Source organism: Melanerpes formicivorus, unplaced genomic scaffold (assembly GCF_026170545.1).
Source record: "Melanerpes formicivorus ecotype bairdi unplaced genomic scaffold, bMelFor1.0.p_v2 SCAF_70, whole genome shotgun sequence".
In the NCBI taxonomy this organism is placed as follows: Eukaryota; Metazoa; Chordata; class Aves; order Piciformes; family Picidae; genus Melanerpes; species Melanerpes formicivorus.
This window is the reverse complement of record NW_027142422.1, coordinates 2,074,668-2,094,569: the sequence shown is the minus strand read 5'-3', so window position 1 is coordinate 2,094,569 and position 19,902 is coordinate 2,074,668. Positions and strand designations below refer to the sequence as shown.

General features: G+C 46.4%; 1 protein-coding gene across 3 annotated transcripts; it reads left to right on the top strand.

The window, feature by feature from the left end:
- On the top strand, positions 1–18,719 carry LOC137453686 (uncharacterized). Of its 3 annotated transcripts, none has more exons than XM_068163136.1 (3): positions 1–1,107; positions 3,564–3,611; positions 18,667–18,719. In XM_068163136.1, exons 1-2 carry the CDS (start codon positions 13–15, stop codon positions 3,570–3,572), a joined length of 1,104 nt encoding a protein of 367 aa, XP_068019237.1. In that variant the 5' UTR covers positions 1–12; the 3' UTR covers positions 3,573–3,611; positions 18,667–18,719. The 3 variants fall into 3 exon arrangements, with proteins under 3 accessions (XP_068019237.1, XP_068019238.1, XP_068019236.1); XM_068163137.1 differs by lacking the exon at positions 18,667–18,719 and adding an exon at positions 15,714–15,732; XM_068163135.1 differs by lacking the exon at positions 18,667–18,719 and adding an exon at positions 3,698–4,758.
- The last annotated feature ends 1,183 nt before the right edge of the window (positions 18,720–19,902 follow it).

Below are 19,902 nucleotides of genomic sequence, written 5' to 3'. Positions count from 1 at the left end.
GCCGCCGCGCCGATGCCACGTGGGAGGCGGCGGAGCCGCCGTCGGCGCCGGGCCGGAACCGCGGCCCCCCTGACGCTGGGGACGGCCCTCGCCGGACGCCGGGAGGAGGGGAGGTCGCGGAGCCCCCGGGACCGCGCCGGAATCGCCGAGACCCGATGGGTGCTCGGCGCGGTGGCGCCCGGCTCGCGGCTCGGCCTCCCGGGCCTAGAGGCGCTGGCAGCGGCGGCCGGGCCTAGGGGCGGCTCCCCGCCCTGGGCAGCGCCTTCGCTGCTCCAGGTGCCGGCGGCGGCCCAGCCGGCCCCGCGGCGGGAGGGCAGCGACCTGCCCGCCGGCGCGCCGGCCACCCTGGCCGTGCTGCGCCTCCAGCCCGGCGCCGACGGCTCGGCGCGGGCGGCAGCAGCGGCCGCGGCAGCGGGGGCCGCGCCGCGCCTGCGGACTGTCTACGTGAACCCGCGCTGGCTGGAGCGGCAGGCCGCGCTGGGGGCGGCGGCGGCGGCGGCGGCAGCGGCCAGCCCCTGCGCCGAGGCGGCGGCGGCGGCGAGCGGCGCGGCCGGGGGCCCGGCAGCGGCGGCCGCGGCGGCGGGGCAGGGCGAGGCGGCGGCGGAAACGGCAGCCACCCCATACGTGGGGCTGCGGCGACCGCTGGGCTACCAGCTGGCCAAGGCCACAAAGGAGCGGATCTGGCGGGGGGAGTTCATTGACCTCTTTTCCTTGCTCCACACAGAGCTGGCCCCCGAGCACGGCCCGCGCCCGGGGGACACGCTGGACCAGTGGGTCTCGGCCTTCTTGGTGTACGCCAGCGTGCTGTGCGAGAAGCACCCGGCGCGCTGCGGAGCCATGTTCAAGTACCTGGACACCATCCGCAAGCTGCATGCCACCTATGGGGGCACCTCGTGGATGAACTACGACGAGGACTTCCGGCGGCGGGCGGCCAAAGACCCCACTCTGCCCTGGGGTGACGTCGACCTGGACCTCTGGATGAAGTGGATGGCGCCCCTCAAGTCGCTTGTCAGCAGGCAGCCGCGTGCTGAGAGCGAAGCGCAGCCCTCGCCGGCCCCGCAGCCGCCACCACCCTCCCAGAGCCCCAAGCAGGAGGAGAAAAGCCAGGTGTGACGAACGACAGCGCGTTTTCCCACGCCTCTTGGCTGGGCATGGTGCCCTCTCGGTGGGAAAGAGGAGATGGGGGCGCTTAGGGCGCCCATGGGTTGGTCAGCAGCTCCTGCCTCGTGGTGCTGACCCTTCGCTTGTGCTAACCATAGGGCCGTGGCATCAGCTGGCAAGATGTGGGGTCACACCAGCAGCCAGCAGGCCACCGCTGGAAGTGTTGGCATTGCTGGAGGAAAAAGCACGCTCTCAGCAGATAATTGTTTGTAGTAGTTATTGCTTGGGCCATCGGAAATTACAAACCTCACTTTTTCCTTCCCCTGGTGTATAACTCTGCTTTTCCTCAGACGTTGGGAGAAAGGTGCTCTGCTTTGTTTGTCCTTTGAGTTGTCGTAAAAAAACCCGAAAAACCAAACCAAAAGCTTTCCTAGGAACGCAGTTATCTGTGTGTAAGACAGAGAGTACAGACTGCTGTTACTACAGGAGCGTGTGGTAGCTGCACTCTGTGTGGGAGGCCAGAAAAAAATCTTGTCAATAAAGATAATCTTCAGTAGGAATAGCCAGAGCTTGGAAATGCACTGTGGTGTGGAGGCTTACTCTGTTTTGGGACTTGGTAGTTTTAATCCACAAGTTCTGGCCTATTTTGTGGGAAAAGATGGTGGATGTGATTAGGGGAAGTAACTGGGAGGATTTTGTGTATGCTTTGCTTTCAGTATAGCAATCGAGTGTCACTGAATTGGCTTAACCCCTGATGTACACGGGCAGATCTTACCCTTTCTGCTGCCAGAGCTGTGACAGCAATCTCTACAGGTACTAAGGGCTGCCTGCCTGTGGTAGGGTTTGTGCTGCTGCTCTTAAACTGGTGGTTGTAGTCTGTCAGATTGTCAGCACAGAATGCTGAATGTTCAGGTTTCATGTCAGCTGAATGACGGTAGAGAGATTGTCTTTTATTGGTTGTATTTATTTCAAAACTGGTTTTTTAGGACCTTTGCATTCCTGAAAGGTTTTTGCTAGCTCATCAGTTGCTGTGCTGCTTGGGGATTTCTGGTGCAGAGGACTAGCTAAACTGTTCTACTCTTGTTAGCCTGAACTGGAAAAGGGAGGGCCCCTTTTCAGAGCATCTGGAAGTGTTTGTAGCGTCACACCAAGTCCAGACTTCGTTGCCTATCAAAAGTGACTTCTCTGGGCCAACCTGTGACAAAGAAAGGGACCAAAAAGCAAGCAGTAATACAGATAAACAGATCTCAGTGCGGGCCTTTTGACCTTGGTGCCTTCTGTGGTTGATGGTCCGGATATACACAGCTCTTTCTGATGCCTCTTGAGAACAACAGTGAAGTTCTTGCTTGGCTACAGATCTTAGGTGAGCGCTAGATGGGCAATGGCTGACAGTTTTTATCTCATCCAGTCCTTGATCCTCAGCCTGTCATGTTAACCAGACTTGTAACTTCTTCCACAGCAGCCGACACCTCAGTGCAGCACTTTGCACTGTTGCCTGCCGAGGCACCAGAGGTCTTAGTCTCCTTGGGTTTCATGGACATTTCTCAGTTGATTTTTAGCAGTGACATTGATCCTTTATTTATATCCCCCCATGAATGTACAAAGACAAATGTTAAAATCCCAGAAAATTCATGTATGTTTGAGCAGCACCATGAAAAGCAAAAGCTGTGTAGTTGTACTGTGTATCATGCCTGTCTGTTACTGACTTGGTAACACTTAATTTCCTGCAACTGGTTAAGAGAAATATGTCCTTAACTCAAGTAATGGTTTGAGCTGCTGTTAAATGTCGCTGAGGCCTAGGATAAAGCATGAGTTTATCATCGGTGAGACAGCAGCAAGGAAGTGTTGCTCTTTCAGAGGTGACCTGTGGGGGGTTTCCCCTTGCCTCTGCAGGTCCTTGCAAGCTTTATGCTGTCTAAAACTACTTCAGAGCAGTGAAACGTCACTTCACATTTGGGCAATAGAATTGAGATGCTGAAGAGCCTTTTGTGGGCTTATGTCTTTGGCCAGAACCTGAGCTTTTCCACATTCATGCTGGCAAGAGGAAGAGGAGGTGCTTTACAAAGGCCTTTTCTTCCAGACTGTTTGTCTGAATGGGTTTTGTTTCCATAATTCCAAGTGATAGCATTGGGCAGCCTGACTGGATTTCAGTTCCCCTCTCGGTTGAAGGCTCCTGAAATTTCAGTGTGATGTAGTGCATGTATCTCTAGGTCTGCAGCTCCACAGGAGGTTAACCAGTGAAAACAAAGTCAAGGAAGATGAGTGTGTTGTGTTTGAGGCTAGCCGTCCTTTCTAAGGCGCAGATGAAGTGCTGTAACTTGCTTTACACAGAGCAAAGTGAGAAATCCTCCTTTTAGTGTGAGTGAGGTAATTGGCACATAGAAAGGATAACTGAGATTGGCTCCTGAGAATTCATGTCTGTGTATAACTTCAGACAATTCTCTGGTGTTTTTTCTTTCCAGGCTCCATGAAAACAGAAGGCCATTTGGGATGGCAGTCAGACTAAGTGGGTGAGTTTATTTATCAAACTGACTAACTTTGAGTCTTAAATATCTGCAGATTTGTTAAATACAGAATTTCTTATTGGTGCCAACAGCCTGACTCCGTTGGTGTTTAAGTGGAGCTCTGGTATTCTAGTGCATTCTTTTACCTCTGCTTCTGTTGCGTTGCAAGCTGAGCTAGAGAAGACATAGGAAATTGATTTTACCCAATCAGCAGTTGTAACAGTGGACTACAAACCTGCAGAGCAAGCCAGTTGGCTGGAAAACAGGAATTCCTGCAGCGCAGCACTTGTCACAGACTACCCAAAGAGGGCAAAGATTCAGGAAGGTGAATAAATTGAACATTGGCTGAATGAGGTCAGGACCGGTCTCCTGGAGGAGAACCCTGCCCTAAAACACTACTTTGAAAGTATAAAGCAATTCAGTGCACAGATTAACCCTTGTCATTTGAGCAAACTCGTGTGCAATCCTGGATCTTTGCAGATCACAACCGGACACTTCAAAAACCTATGTACTATATTTGCTTTTCAAGAAACAAATAATCATAGATTGTCTTGCTACAGCTGTTACTTTTTACCATTTCATGGAGAATATCTTCAGCAAATGTATATTTAACTCGAAGCAGTATCCTACACTTGGTATAATAACTCAGGTTGTCAACAGAACTATTCTGTGAGGCTCAGTATCACCTCTCCATTCGTTTATGAAACATGCATTAACCATTGCTGTCATTGCCAGAAGTCAGTTACAGCCAGCTGTGCTTTACACAGCTCTGGAACAAATAGCCTAATGGACCTAAATTATTATCCTGGCTTTAGCCTCCTAGAACGCTTAAGATCCTGAGCGCCAGACCAGACCTTTACAGTCTGGTGTTCATAAAAATCATTCACTGCTTCACAGTTTAATCATTCTGCATCTTAGGAGTTTGTTTTCTTTCCCCCTACGTACTAGGGAGTATGATCAAGGTAATGCTATGATCCAGTAAGGCGCATGATGGTAAGGGTATGCCTCGAGTTGTTTCAGGAAGAAGCTGCCATTATCTGCTCTCTTACCTTTCTTGGTAGTTTCAGTAATATGCATACCATGAAGTGTTTGTAAATTGTTACTACACTGTTTGTGACTTCACCTAAATAAATTTTTATATATATAAACGTTATTCTTGGCCTCCTTTGTCCTTCTGTTGCTGCTTCCCTCTTTGCAGTGGCTTCTCCCCATCACCTGACAGCTCAGAAAAAAGTTCTGCTTTTAGTTACTAAAGCACAACTGAACTGTGAGTTGCTGACAGAAAACCAATCAGCTTTGAAATTTCCTTCCAGTAGTTTCCATAAAGGCTCAGTAGTGTTATAACTCTAGTGGTTGTGGCTCGCTCCTCTTCGCCAGTTCTTGGGACAGTGAGAGGCATCAGACTTTGATCTGCTGTACTGTATTTCAACAGCCTCCAAGCTGGGACTCTGATCCAGTGAATGCTGAGATACCTGCCTTCAGTCCACTTTTGGAATTACAGGCTATAGAGTTGCCTTTCATTTTCAGAGAAGGGGCTTAAGCCCAGTGGTAAGGCTACCAGTGGCATGGCTACCAGTGGCATTTTCCCTTTGTTCTGTTTGGGTAAGAAATGAGAACTGGGTTAAATGCTGGGCTGTGGTGCATTTCTTCATCATTGTTACTACACATGAACCACTGCAGGCATCTCCTGAGGAAGAAGTGCTCTAATAGTGGCAGGTTTTGGGGGAAGGTGTGGCAAGTGGAGTTGTGGAGGAAGGATGAGTAGATGTTGGCCTCAGTCCCACTGACGAATTGCACAAGTCTGGGTCTTAACCTACTGACTTGGAGCAGCAAAGGAGGAACAGTTTTGTTTTTCTTGTCCTATTTGTGAGCAGCATACCCAGCTGAAGTCTGAAACACTTCCTAATGTTCTTGGCAGTCCTTCTGCCAAGAATTTGTTGGGTTGGTTTGTAACTCTCTCCACACTTCATACAGTCTGGTGCCCTTCCTGGCACCTTGTCATCTCCCAGTTTCCTGGTTGCTACTGGTGCTGGATGGGACCACCCTGTCTTCCGTGTCTGCAGCAGACGATTGTCAGGGCTCTGACTTGTGACTGCCTGCTTTAAAATTGCTGTGTGCTTTCATAAGCAAATTTGCCTTTCAAACTGTTAGGAGTGGCGTTTTTATGTCATGTGGGACTTACCCCCTCCCTCTTCCCCCCCTTCCCCCCTTGGTCATAAACTTGGCTTTCATCACTGTCTTTGAGCCTCCCAATAATTTCAGTGTGGTACTTGAGTCTCCTTGCTCTGGGGTTCATTGTTGCACCTGTGTGTTCCCTCATTGCTGTGCTGTAAGCTTCTGCATGAAATCAGGTTTTAATTTGAAGTGTTGGACATAAATGGGTTTCTTCAGATTCCAACAGTTAGCTGCAGCATGGGTTTCTGTATGTCATTGACACTGGGTGAATCTTGCCTTTACAGCTCCTGCTGTTGCCTTGTCCTTGCTGAGTGAGTGTGCTGGCTGTACTGAAAGCATGTTGCAGAAATTCCTGTCCTCTCTTCATCTCTGATTTATGAGTATTTCTTTCAGTGATTATAAGCCAAACTTGCTGTCATTTATATGGTATGGCAGCACAGAGATGCTGAAGATGCCTGCTGTCTGAAAGCAGACATTGAGGGCAACGCTTCAAGTGACATGTGAAGGTAACGCTCATGGTCACTGAGAGGCTTAGTGTTGAAATAGGAGCTGTGATTCTGTTATTCCTCCAGTAATTGAGTTCTGCAGCTCAAATGAGAGAAGCCCAGGAGCTGCAAGGTTTTACACTATTTCTGTGAGTCCTATGAATTAGCATGGGGGGATGAGATGGTTGGACTTGATCTTAGAGGTCTTTTCCAACTGAAACAATTCTATGATTTCAGTGTTACTGCCATTCCTTAGGCCCTTCTCAGAAAACCTTGAGAGTTTGTGCAGAGTTGCAACCAAGGTTTTTGTGAAGATGGGAATACTAGCAAGTGTGGGAATTTGGGAGGAAAAAGAGTTTTCTGTCAGTTGACTAGAACTAAGTAATACATACTTTTGGGGAGTGATCTCAGATACATTTTTATTTGGGGGGCTTTCTAGCAAGACAGGATTCATTAGTTTTGGTGGGTTTTGCTCTTCTTTACAGATGTACTTTTTCATGTCCTGGGTCAATATGCATTGTTATTACAAAGGACAAAGTAAAACCAGTGCAGTGTGGCTCTGACAGCACAAAATGTGTTGCACCTTAAGTGGCATGACTAAAACACTGAACTTGTTGAGCAGGCTGACACGACTGGGCAGTTCCGGGTTGAGCTTCAGCAAAAGCAGGGTGAAATAAATGGGATTTCTACCTTCCACCTGTATGCAGCAGCTAGGTTTGAGATACTTGGAACAGCTGGAAAATTAAGACTGTACTACTACTCTTCTGGCCTCATTAGTATAATAATGTGTCTTAAAAGGTAAAATGACAACAGAACATTTTGCATGCAGTGTAGCCTGTCCCATCTACAGTTGAGCACAGTTATTACTTCTGAGCTCTCTTGAAATTGATCACTTACTCAATGCAACTTCCAGGTTTAGCTTAAACTGTTGCTTTCTCAGCTTTCATCATCTGACCAGCTGCTTTTCTTCTTTATAAAAACCTGGTGAACACAGCAAGAGTGTCTTGAGGGCCAGCAGTAGGATCAGGCAGCGTTTGACCAGGGGCTCTGCATGCCCTGGGTACTTCCCCCCCATCTAGGTAGTTCTGCCCATTTGGTATGGTCTAGCATGAAGAAATTCAGTATGCATCCGAGTGTGGCTGGACAGAGCACATGGGGGAGACTTCCCTGTTTTCTGAGAAGCCAGTGGCATTGCAGCAGGGCTTCCTGTTCACTCCTGGGGTGAAAGCAAACCCCAAATCCTGGGGACTGTTAAAACCTTTGAAGGGAGAGATGTGAGTCAGTGCTAGCAGCCTAAATGTTAGTGGGAATGTTGCTAGTGAATTTATCCAACTTCTTTTTGGGTCATTTGCTGAACAGGGACTGCAGCAATTGATAATGTCTTGCAGTGCTTTTGGCAGTTACAGAGAGATTATGTTCCTGAGAACTTGGCTAGAGAAATTATAAAGCTGGATCTTGCTTTTCTCCTCTTGTTTTGACACTCAGATTTTGCTTTTACCCTGTTGTGAAGTTCAGTGTCCATTAGCCCACTACAGCAGTACATTACATACACTTTTATCTATTATGTATCATCTGGGTCCAGCACACTTTCTTCTCTTTGCTTTGCTTTTTGTTTCATTTGTTTGCTAGTTTGGGTTGTATTTTGTTTTTCTAGGAATACTCATCAAAACCAATGAGCATCTTTGCCATGAGGCACTCCACTGAGCAGTCAGCTAAACAGCAGCTGAGACTGAAAAAGCAGGAGAGATGTGTGCTGTATCTTACATATTTGTGAGCTTGAAATCTTTCAAGAAGTACTTTTACCTTTTTTGGTGCTTGTTGCTCTTTCTGTAATTCAAAGGCCACTTTCTTCCCAGTGTCTGAGTGCAGTGTTGCCACGTTAGTATTTCCAGGGCAGCAAGGAAATATTTACAGCCAAACAAAACCTGTTTCCTCTGCAATTTTTAATTGCAAACATTTGTCCATAAAAATCCTTTCCACAAAACTCAGTCACTGTTCAGCTGCATTTTTGTTGTTGCTCTTACATGAGAAGTCTAAAACTCAGGTCACAGTCACTTGGGTTTTTTGTTTGTTTTGGTTGGGGTTTTGGTTCAGCTCCTTGCAATGTGTAACATTGCCCAAGAATTCTTACCTCCTCTGCCTACGTTCTCCCCCCTGCTTGGGCATTCTGTCATGTACACCTGGGACTGTGCCTCGCTTGTTTCCTCCTGTTATTTACCCCACAACAGTCAAATGTCATTCATGCCAGTTTGGAAGGAAGAAATACCACCAGTGCATGCAGATTGCTCTCCACTCTGTGTGTGTGTCCCATAGATGATCCATGCAGTGCTAAGCTAAAAAGACCTTTTCCTTCGGGCTAGTGAATGAGGTTTATACAAGTGCTTAACAGAGGTGCTGGGATTACAGATGTTAGCAACTCCAGTCAAATTTATCTTTCTTGTCAAGAATCTGCATAATTTTACAATATCCCATCATTCCTTCTAATTTCTGCTGGATGCAGTTGCTTTCAACATTTCTAAGTATCTCTGCCAGGCTAGCGAGTAAGAGAGAGCAACTTTCATGTCCTCAAGTTTATTTTGTTCCTGTCAGGTCTCTTGTCTTCTGAGACAGCATGCTGTCCTTTACAGGACAAACTTCTGCTGCTCATGTTTCTAAAACAAAGCCACCTGGCCTTAGAGTCAGCTTCATGTCAAAACAAACAAACCAAGTCTCAACCCATTTTGTTTAAAGTGAGGCTGCCCCTTCTTCAATGCCATGAAAATCACTTTCTCAGTGACTGGGCCCTTTGTGTTCAGCATCACACTTGTGCATGTTTATTGTTACATGTACTTATAAAAGCATTTCCAGTCAAATAGAATCACAGAATGTTAAAGGCTGGAAAAGACCTCAAAGATCATGCAGTCCAGAGCAGGAACACCTACACCAGGTCACACAGGAACACATCCAGATGGGTTTTGAATATCTCCAGCGAGGGAGACTCCACAACCTCCCTCAGCAGCCTGTTCAGTGTTCCATCACAGTGAAAAAAATTTTCCTCATGTTTCCATGGAACTTCCTATGCCTCAACTTCCACCCATTGCCCCTTGTCCTGTCACTGGGCATCACCCAGAAGAGCCTGGTTCCATTCTCTTGGCACTCGCCCTTTGGATGTTTATAAACATTAATGAGGTCACCATTCAGCTTCCTCCAAGCTAAAGAGCCCTCAGCCTCTCCTCATAAAGGAGATGTTCCACTACCTTAAACATCTTTGTGGCTCTGCACTGGACCCTTTCAAGCAGTTCCCTGCATGCTAACAACAACAACAACAATGAGTCTTGGCTCTGGAAATGGCCTGCAATACAAGTGAGAAATTCCAAAGCATTGTCAAGTAAGAAATTGAATCAGTATTGGTTTTACTTCATTTTCTATTTTCAGCTGAGAGGATGACCCAGCTGAGGAGAACCAATTTCTAGGGCTGTGTTTGTAGCACTCTCTCTGGTTTGTGTTTTGGTGGTCTGGCTGGAAGGCAGACTGTTTGTGAACTGGGCATTTTTCTGGCACAAGGTCAGAGTGCCTCTGCTTTGTTATTAATGACGTTTGCAAAATCTCTCTTCAGAGTCAACTCTGCTAAGTTAACCAATGCCTGTGCAGTGATTTCCTGCTGCTTACAAAACCACAGCTGAAAGAGGCAATCAGAAAGGCTGACTGCTGCTTTAAACTCGACATTTAGTCTGTATTTAACACCAGTAAGTTCTCATTTCAAGCTTGTTTGATGCAGCCATTTCCCAAGTCAGTGTTAATCATATTTGTGTGTGGATGGTGAGATCTAGTACCTAGGGGGTTAGACATGATGGGCTCTCCTGCAAGTGCTTCCAGATGGTTGAATTTTTCTTTCAGACACTGTCTTGGCTCTTCCCAGGACATAACTTGTACCAACCATCCTAAGATTGCAATGTGCTGCTTCTTGAGAGGCAGCTGGTGTAGCTAGCCTGTATCATGCCTCTGGAGCACTGCACTGAGTTTCTCTCATCCAAACATCCAAGCAGAGTAATACTAAGTCTTCCTAATACCAATACAAAAAGAAACACCTGAAAAACCCCTGTGCAAACAAGAAGCCAAGGAGAGAAAGCTGAGCCCAAGCCGTGTGTCTGACTATGGCACTGGAATGACAGACTCCTTGCAGCTTCACTGTCACTGTGGGGAACAGGAAGTGCTCAGTGCAGAGAAAACTGAGCCAACCCTGGTGTTTAAGTATGGCAAAGCTGTGGCAGCATCCTGGTGACATAGCTCTGTCACATCCAAGTCCTATGCTGTGCTAAACTGCTTGCTGTAAACAGTGCCCCCAAGTGAGACAGAAACATGAAGGAGGTTAACTGCTACTCATCTGTTGCTTTTGGACAAGGCAGATGCCCCCCTCTGCAGTGTGAGCTACTGAGCCAGGACTTCATTCACAAGCAGTCTAAGCACATGAATGTGCTGGATCCAAGTCACATCAGTCCAAACTGTGGCAATGCTTAGATGTGCTTGTGATGACATTTCGTGCTGTCAGCTACAGTACAGGCAAGCAGAGCATTGTGCCTGTCGGCATTTACTCCTCTTTACCCCCAGATTGAAAGCTAACTTTACACAAGTACATAAAAAGCAGGTATGGAAGTGTAAAGCTAATTGCATTTTCAGGTCTTAAATTAATGTCTATGGTCTCAGCATAGATAAATGGGTAAATGTGCCTCTTGTATTCAAAGCCACATCTGCAACTCAGAAATGTCTCTTGGAGACTTTTCCCAGCTCTGTGATCAAATCTTCTGTCAGTTGTCTGCTTTGGGTGCTGCACTGCTAGTAGCTGTGGATGTGCTGCAAAAGCAGCCCCTGTCTGAAACCTAGGAGGGCAACTGCCATCTCACCAATGCACCACAGAGCTTCTTACGTAAACTTGGGGCACCTCTTGTTGGACCAGCCTGGGTAAGGGGAATGAGGACTGAATACAGTGTCTTTGGATTGCTCTCTTGGTGCACACCATTCTTGTATCTCAGGAAATCTCCCACCATCAGAAAAAGAATTGTCTTAAAACAAGATGCATCTTCAGGTGCATAGGGTTGGTATCTACTAAGCCTCAATATAAACTTTGCTTTCTTAGGCAATAAAGTTCTTGTTACCCTTCTGAGGCTCTCAGATCTCCCAGTGGATAACAAAGCAAATAGTGAATGAGTACTCTGATTTTTACCAACTTCTAGTAGACAGTATGTTTTCATAACACAAAAGTTATTACACAGTGTCCCTCTGGCTGGGGAAGTGAGTTCCAATACACTGTGGAGCTTTAAGGGGGAGACTTTGTTCTAAGGACAACCATGTGTCCTGGGAAAAAAAAGCTAGGAAGAGATAAATAAAGTAAATAAGCATTTGGAATGGAAACAGTGAGTTAGCATCTTCCCAGAGTGGAAAGCAGAGTTCAAGTGTATTTCTTCACCAACATGTGCAGTAGTTTGGTATCTTAAATCAAGAGAAAGAACACACTGCCTTTTCTTTCCATTAGCTGCCTGCATGCTCACATCCAGATAATGGTTGTGTTTATGGTGTAACCAGGAACACTTTCATGAGTCTTGGCCAGCCAAACTCCTATTGAAATGGTTCATCTGATGCATTGTTCATTCCAACATGTTTTCTTCCCATTACATTTTGAGTTAGATTTAGATTTACATTTCACTTTCATGCTGAAAACCTGGAAACATGCAAGCTCTTCTGTTTGATTTGAGCTGTACAGACCCATCCTGCAGTTCACCACTAAGTGATAAGGTTTTCAGTATCATAAAAACTAGGCTGAGGAGTTCTGAGATAGAGCATTAGGGACAGATCCCTCCTCCTTTGCATTGTTCACAGGTCAGCTAAGGCTTTCACCACTGCAGGAGGATGTATGGCTAATGTGAGCCAGCAAAGCTGACCCTATATGGCACTTGCCTGGCCTTCCACCAGCATCAGAGGCATGCCTGCTGAAAGCAAAAGGTCACAGTTAGTGCATTGCTGAAATATGCCTGTTGTTGGCATGAGGGGCCCTACTGCAAAGCAGTGTAATTCAGTGTAATCCTCAGGATCAGCTGCCAGCAGCTCGTGGGTATGAAGGCACTTTGTCATTCTCTTTGAGCTGGGCTGAATGAATCCTTAGCCAAGCAATGCAAACAAGGCACATTTCCAAGTCACATCAATGAGTGATGGTGTTGTACTGGTCAGTAACTGATCTACTTTGCCCTGCAATGAGATGTGTTTTAGTGTGCTTCAGAGAGGGGTGAGCTTTTGCACCTTGCAGAGGACCTGTAGCTGCTTTTTCAGCTCCTTAAGCAAACCCAAAGATTGAAAGACAAAGTGCTCCCAGTCTGAGCCAACTTTGTGTTCTCCTGAAAAAAAGTTCTTTTTCCTGATTAAACAAAGCATGGCAGCCACAGGAGAGCAATCCCTCAGCCAAGAGGAGGTGTTAAAATGCTTTACATGTCATGTGCACACTTCAGACTGTGCGAGGCTCCAGGACACAACATACCTCCTGCCTCCATGTTCTTGAACCAGTATGAACCAGCAGAGTGAGTTTGTCTAGGGACTTTGCAATCCCTGCCTGTTAGAGATGGTATGAGACATCCTAAATCATCTTGTCACACCACAGCATAAGCAGATAATAAAGCAAACTATTTCATACAAGGTTTCAATCTTACAGGCACAGTCACGCAGCTGCATTCTCCTCTGAAAATACACACGTGGTGAGGGGAACCCCTCCTGTGCTCAGAAATAAGTTGTTATCTGGGAAGTCAAACAAAATGGGCATTAATCCATGATTTCCACATTTCAGTTTGGCCACAAACCTGGCAGTGTTTAGCTAACACCCCAGAAATCATTCCAGGCTGTAAGGATAGCTTTCCACCCTCAGCTGGAGATATTAAACAAGATGACATTTTCTGCATGGTGAGGTTCAAACACTGCTGCTAAGAACATGTTTGTGCAGTCTCTGCAGCAGTTCCCAAGGGGTTTATGAACCAAGAGGTCCAGAGGTGCATTTCACACCTGAAAATAAAAGAAGGGCCCAGACCAGATGGATGTTTTCCTGTCACTGAAATACGAGGCACTGTTCCTTCCCTTACTTGGCTCTCTAGCAGAAGCCAGCTATCAGGGAGAGTATTTGCATACACCTTCACAAAAGTCAAGGATGCCTTTGCAAATTGTTTATGCTAAGAGTCATGTTTGAGAAATGCTGTCCTATTTGTAACTACATCACCTGCAAAGAGACAGCTCCTGGAAATACTCCAGCAGGCTCAAATGACACCTGAAGCAACACAGAACCATGTTAGGCTGAGGCTGGATGGCTTTGAAACTGTCTTTTAGGGTGTATTCAGCCCTGTTAATTAAAGGACTAATCAGTATGTCACAGAAAGTTTTACTGTCTTCCAAAACTCGTTTGAGATCACTACTCAAATAAATACATGGCAGCAATGTAACCACAGCAGGGTTCTCCAAAGCTCAGGTATTTAATTTTGCTTAGGCAGAAAAGGCATCCTGAAAACAAGAGATTTATTTTCATAGTAGTGTGGGAAACATAATCTGTCTCCAGAGAGGTTGTAAGCTGTTTGGTAGTCAATATTTGACAACTAAAATGTATGCTGATAATCAGTTTAGTGCAGTGCCCTTACCCTGAAATCATCTTCATGAACCCAGCTTAGGGGAGAACATGACTTTAACTCCTGGAGCTCAAGCTATAGTAAGGCAATGCCAAGCTGAAGACATTTTCATACACGTTACTGCATCCATCTTAATAGCACACAGAGCTTTCCTGCAGTGAGGAAAACTACCCCAGAAAACAAAGTACAGCAGTGCAGAGAAATCCTGGAAGAGTCTGGTGAGAGCTGTGGCATCCTGGTTTCACTGGGGTAGAACCAGCTTTCTGTTCAGGAAAGCTGTGTTTTTTGGAAGACTGCAGCACCCAATCCAGTGAGAATGAAGTTGCTCAGACACTTTGTTTTCATCATTGTCACCCACTGTATGTGGACCAAGGTTGAGTTACCTCGCTGCTAAAGCTAGGTGGAGCAAAAAGCCAGGGCAGCTGGCCACAGCTGGCCAACAGAAGTATTTCATACCATAAACCTCACCCCCACTATACACTGGAAGTTTGCTGTGCATGTTCCCTTCTCAGTGGCTGCTATCCCTGGTAGGTCTCTCCTGTCATCCTGCTCTCAGGGCCTACTCTCCTATGTGCTGCAACCAATGTACTGGTGAGCTGTGGTGCTCACAATGCTTGGACATCTCCTATTTACTGCTAGGAATGCAGAGCTTGCAACCACTGCACAGGCTGAGGATAACTCTGTGTACTTTACATTAGCATTAATGTGAGGGAGTTTGTTATTTTATCAAACAGTTCAATGGGTGGCTCTTCCAGATTCCCCTTCTGGAGGATGCTGGGTCACTGGGTGATAGAACAACTGACTCAATGGAAACGTGGTTCTCTGTTAGGTCCTGGTTGCCTGCACAAGGAGGAGGTTTGGCAGCAGCCTCTTGCTGGGAAGATCAGGTAGAGCTGTGGCGCCCACAGCCAAGTGGCAGCATTCCCGGCAGGGTGCTGAAACCAAAGTGCCCCAGGCTTGCTTGCTGGGAGATGAGTGAGCTTCAGTAGCACCCTGGGAGGAAACTAGCAAATCACAGCCCCTTTAAACAGTGAATAGGCTGTATAGTCTCTTTTTCCTTGCCCACACTTAGCTTTCACTTCGATGTATCATCAACATGTGAGAGGTGAGGGTAAACAAGCATTTTACTTACCTTGAACTGTTTGGCATTGGAATGACATGTTGTGTTACTGTGGAGTAAGGACTGCATTTGTTTATTCACTGAAATGCACTCACAGTCTAATAGCATTTGTGCTCTTTTCTCAGCCTGTAAATAACCACATCAATCTTTTTCCATCTGTCAGTTCTTCTGGAACTCAAACAGTGTTCATTTTTGAGTTCACACTCTAGGTGTAGACCAGATGTTTCTTACATCTTATGCTCTGTCTATATGATGCCCTAGGACTTAAGGCAGTTTTCTTGCATGTCCTTTTCAAAATGTATGTTAAACATTTATGGGGAACTTTTTTCTAGCCCTTGGTATTCTTAGATATGTATGAGACATAAATCTACCCCACGTTCAGTAGCCAAGGCTATTCTGCTTAGCATCTTAGTATACACAGTCCAAAGAAGTTTGGACATTGCATGAGTAGTCTGATACAAACAATTGTCTTCAATAAGTAAATGAAGTAGAAATACAACAATAACAGTGTCATGTCAAGTGATTTAGTTTACACAGGAATCTAAGTGCAACATGACATCCTTTGGGAGCCAAATACTATATTAATATGGGATGGGAAATGAGCCACTAGCATCTCTATAATCCCAACATCCTGTCTTTCCAATGTTAGCATTGGCAAGAGCAATCTTCTGACTATTGGAAATTATTCACTTCACAGATCATTCAGCCTTCCTCAGCTCTTCTCCTATGTTATTCACAATCTGGGAAGACCTCAACACTCATCTCAAGCCCCACTATGCTCCTCTGATTTCACTGGTAATTGGTGAGTGATTCCTCCCTGTACTTGTCTCAGCCCATGAGCCTGTTGTTAAATTTTCTCCTGCCCATACCACCAGGTGGAGGAATGAGTGAGTGAGTAGTGGCATGTTGCTGAACTGGATTTACACCATGAAAATAGGAACTTAAAACTTCTAAACCAGCCTTGCCTCCATGATTATTTTTTCTTTATTGAAAAGAATAAAAGTAGATTAAGTTAAGAAACAACTTCCATAGAATGAATGTTGCCATGTCAGTTCCCTTAGGAGTAATTCAGGAATGCTCTTGTCATGTCAGATGAAAAACTGTCAAGAATGCTTCATGGAAGTATACTTTCATTATAGTAGATGCTCTCATTTGTCTCTTCCAAGGGTTACCTTGGTAACTTTTTTTACATTGATGTCTCACAAATTGCATAGTTCAGATCCTGCTGTACTAGAGACAGCTAAACCTGTCAAGAATGCTAAGCCATATTTCAATGACACTCTCTGCCTTGACTTCAGAAACTCTGCTGTGTCTGACTCGTTCAATGTGCAGGTACAGATGCAAAGGGAGGAACGGGAAGGGTTGACTGAGTGACCTCACAGAATAAAAGGCTGCATTGTGTCTTGTAATATCAGGATTTTGTTTAAAAGTCTCTCCCCTTCTTTACACTTTGGAAAGAGATGACCATGAGAAACAGAGCTTAGCAAAAGAATGAGCATATGAAATGAAAGACTTACTGTATCAGCATATCAACTGAATGTGTCCAGTATGTTTGGCAGCACGAGTAGATGCCTCTCTTAGCAAAATGGAATCTCATAGTTCAGTAAAAGAAGGCTCAGTTTGCTTACTTGTACTTCACATCAACTTTTCTGGCTCCCTGAAAAAGTGCAGAGGGTCACATTGTTATTTCAGCCACTATTTACTTTAATGAATTGCCAATTTATACTCTCAAAGCTACATGAGGAAAAATCCTATTGTAGCAGATTCATCACTTCATTTAAGCAATGTCTGGATTTCCCTCTAGAGCCATTTAATGGGAAGAATCCTTACTTCCTTTTTTTTTCTGTTTAGGCTGAAGGTTTATGAAGCCAGTGTAAACAGCAGAAATGAGCATAAACACCAGGGATTAACTTTAGGAGATTTGAAAGGAACAGGGTTTGCCTTAATAAAATGAAGCAATTAGATTACATAGTCTAGAGATACTGGCAAACTGTGTTCCTCTATTAAACATGTACCAGTTGGGTTTTTTGAGGATCAGCTCAAAGAATCAAGGATAGCACAATGCTGGTGCTGGTGTTAAGTCAAGTTTTATGAACTTCAGGGAGACTACATCTGGTCTGTTACTTCAGTAAACACACAGACATTGTATTATCTGTGCATCACAATCTGGCAAGATTCTTACACAGTAAAATACTCTCAAAGGGCAATTTCATCTATTTCTTGTGCTTTGATTCCAACTGCCTCCTCCGCTCACTGTGCATCTCCTCTGCTTCCTTTGAGTGTCCTCTGATATTAATGGGAAAACTTCCATGATGCTGCTACTAAAACTAGCAGTTATAATTACTTGTGAAAAACTGAGTGGGCATAATGGCACTCTGCCAGAAGGAATGTGTTCTCTTACCCTGGCCAACTCCAAACCAAACAGTTTTGTTTTCTAACAAAGAAAACACACAACAGAACACGTGCAGATGATGTCTGTTCAGTAGAGGTTTACAATACAAGTTACACAGTCTTAAGGGAATCCAATCTTGGCACTGTGATGAAGCCAATATATCCTCAGAATATTGAAAATTTCTGCTTGCAATTTACAGCTTCAAAGAACAAAGGAACAATTTTAAAGAAAATTTATTGCAGAGATAAAAAAACCCCATTGATGTCACCAGAATTTATACACAGCACACTAACACCGTGAATGCTGGAGTTCAGACAAACACCACTTGACTCTACTGCTTCAGCTGATGTGCCTCCTCATTCCCTGTGTGAGGGCAAACACTCAACCGGCCGGGGTGGCCCAGGTGATTACATACACCCCAGCACTGATCCCCAGCAAAATAATGGGGATCAGGATACAGTCAAACAACACCACAGCTACAGACATTGCATCTTCTCACATTAACTGGGTCTGTCTTTAGGCTACTACAAGTTCAACAGCTAAGGATATCTATACATAACAGACTTCCACTAGAGATATTTAGGGTAATGCAGTTGCTCACTTTAGGAGAAGCTGCTAACAGGACTGGCCTTCTGTGGTGGCAAAGCTGTTTATTTATTATGCAGAGCATCTCCACACGACAGAGTATCACACCTTTGATTGCTGATTTAGGTATCCTTTCAGCCAGTGCTTTGTTGGAGAAGCTCCCAACAGAATTCTTCAGCTGAGATGCAATCATACAGGGCCCTCTCATGTCTTACGTGGTACTCTTGTTGATGAGATAGGTAGTGTGCCACTGAGGCATCACATGTCCTGCAATATGTGTCTTGGCTGCTGGCCTGTTAGTGTTTGAGAAGTACCTTTACTGTTTTCTTAAGAGCAGCAGCTACATCCCCCAGTGTAAGGCGATTTAAACCAACCTACCACGACTGCATCCTTTACTATTAACTACAAGCAATGTCTGTGCACGTCTCCCTACTGCTGCTTCTGGAGATTCACTTTTGCTATTTGTGCTGTAGTTGTGCAAGACCTTTGCTGTATCTTCATCAATTTGAACAGCACTACCTTCAAAACTCTTCAGTGGCAACCCACACAAACTTGACTTCATGTTTTAATGCTGACTGACTGAAAAACAACCCGCGTGGTTTGCACACCACAAATGCATCCACATAATCAGGTCACATTTTAAGCTGTTCTTATTTTTATTTGTTGTGTGCAGGTACGGAAACCAAGACGTGACTTTGCAAACGTACGACGGAACCCGGGGCGGCCTCCGCTGCCCCCCCGCCGGCGGGGACGCACAGGCTGCTGAGAGCCCCGCTTCCCGCGAGAGCCTAGCTTCCCGCGAGAGCCTAGCTTCCCGCGAGAGCCCCGCTTCCCGCGAGAGCCCCGCTTCCCGCCCCCTCGCTGCAGGACGCGGCAACCGCCTTCTGCCGCGGGCACTCCTCGTCCCCGACCAGCTTGAGGCTCGGTCTTATCCAGACCGCTGCACAGAAAGGGACGAGGCAGCAACCTGCCTCAGATACTCCTGTGTGCGAGAACGTGGCGCCTGCTCCCGAGAGCTGCAGAACGATCCCGACCCGGCCGGCCGCTGCCACCGGACTACAGCTCCCAGCATGCCGTGCGGAGCCCTCCTCCGCGCCTCCATCTCGTGCGGCGCCGGCTGCTCTTCCTCACGCCCTGGTGCTTGCGTTAAGGAAAGGCACAGCAGGACAGGCTGCTGAAATGCTTCCTCGAGAAACCTTTAGCCCTCCTGACTGGTGAGGCACGCATTGGCAAGGGGTGCCTGACAGCAGCCCCAGGCCTTCTCTCCCAGGCTTGTGTCTCCCAGAGGAGCCGTTAAACCACTTTTCTTTCCCGGAAGCCATGCAGTGTCCTGGGAATCTCTTCAAAACGTGCGCCGGGTCAGCTCCTCTCCTTGTTCGGAACATGGAACAAGCCCTGCTGCTGGCAGCTCCCTGCTGCCTCCCTGCTCCTCAGCATCCGGGACGTTGAACCCAAGCACAGATCTTGAGAGCCCTGCTGCCTCTGCTTGCTTCCTGTGGGCATACTCGGGGGTGCCAGTGCGGAGCTGCAGGTCAAGCTGCGATGAATCACGGGTCTGGCGCTTGGCCTGTCGTTAGTGCGGCACACGTGGCAGCTGCAACTCATCCAGGACATGCCCAGGCGTTATGTACCTGCAGTGCACAGCCACCATCTCCCATCGTGTGGTTGGGTTTTGTTTAACTATTTCTTTTGCACAGCCGTTTGGCAGCCTTGGCTGTGGAGAACTGGGTACCTGTGTAAAATCCATACTCTGCATTTCACCTCCCAGTAGAACCAGGCATTGCCTGGGCAGCACTCTCAGGGGTAACTGTTCATAAACTTCACAACCTTTCTGCTCCTGGGGCTCTGGCTGGCTGTGCAGTGCAGCCCACATACAGCTTTATTGAAATCCTGCTAGAGCAGGACCCTT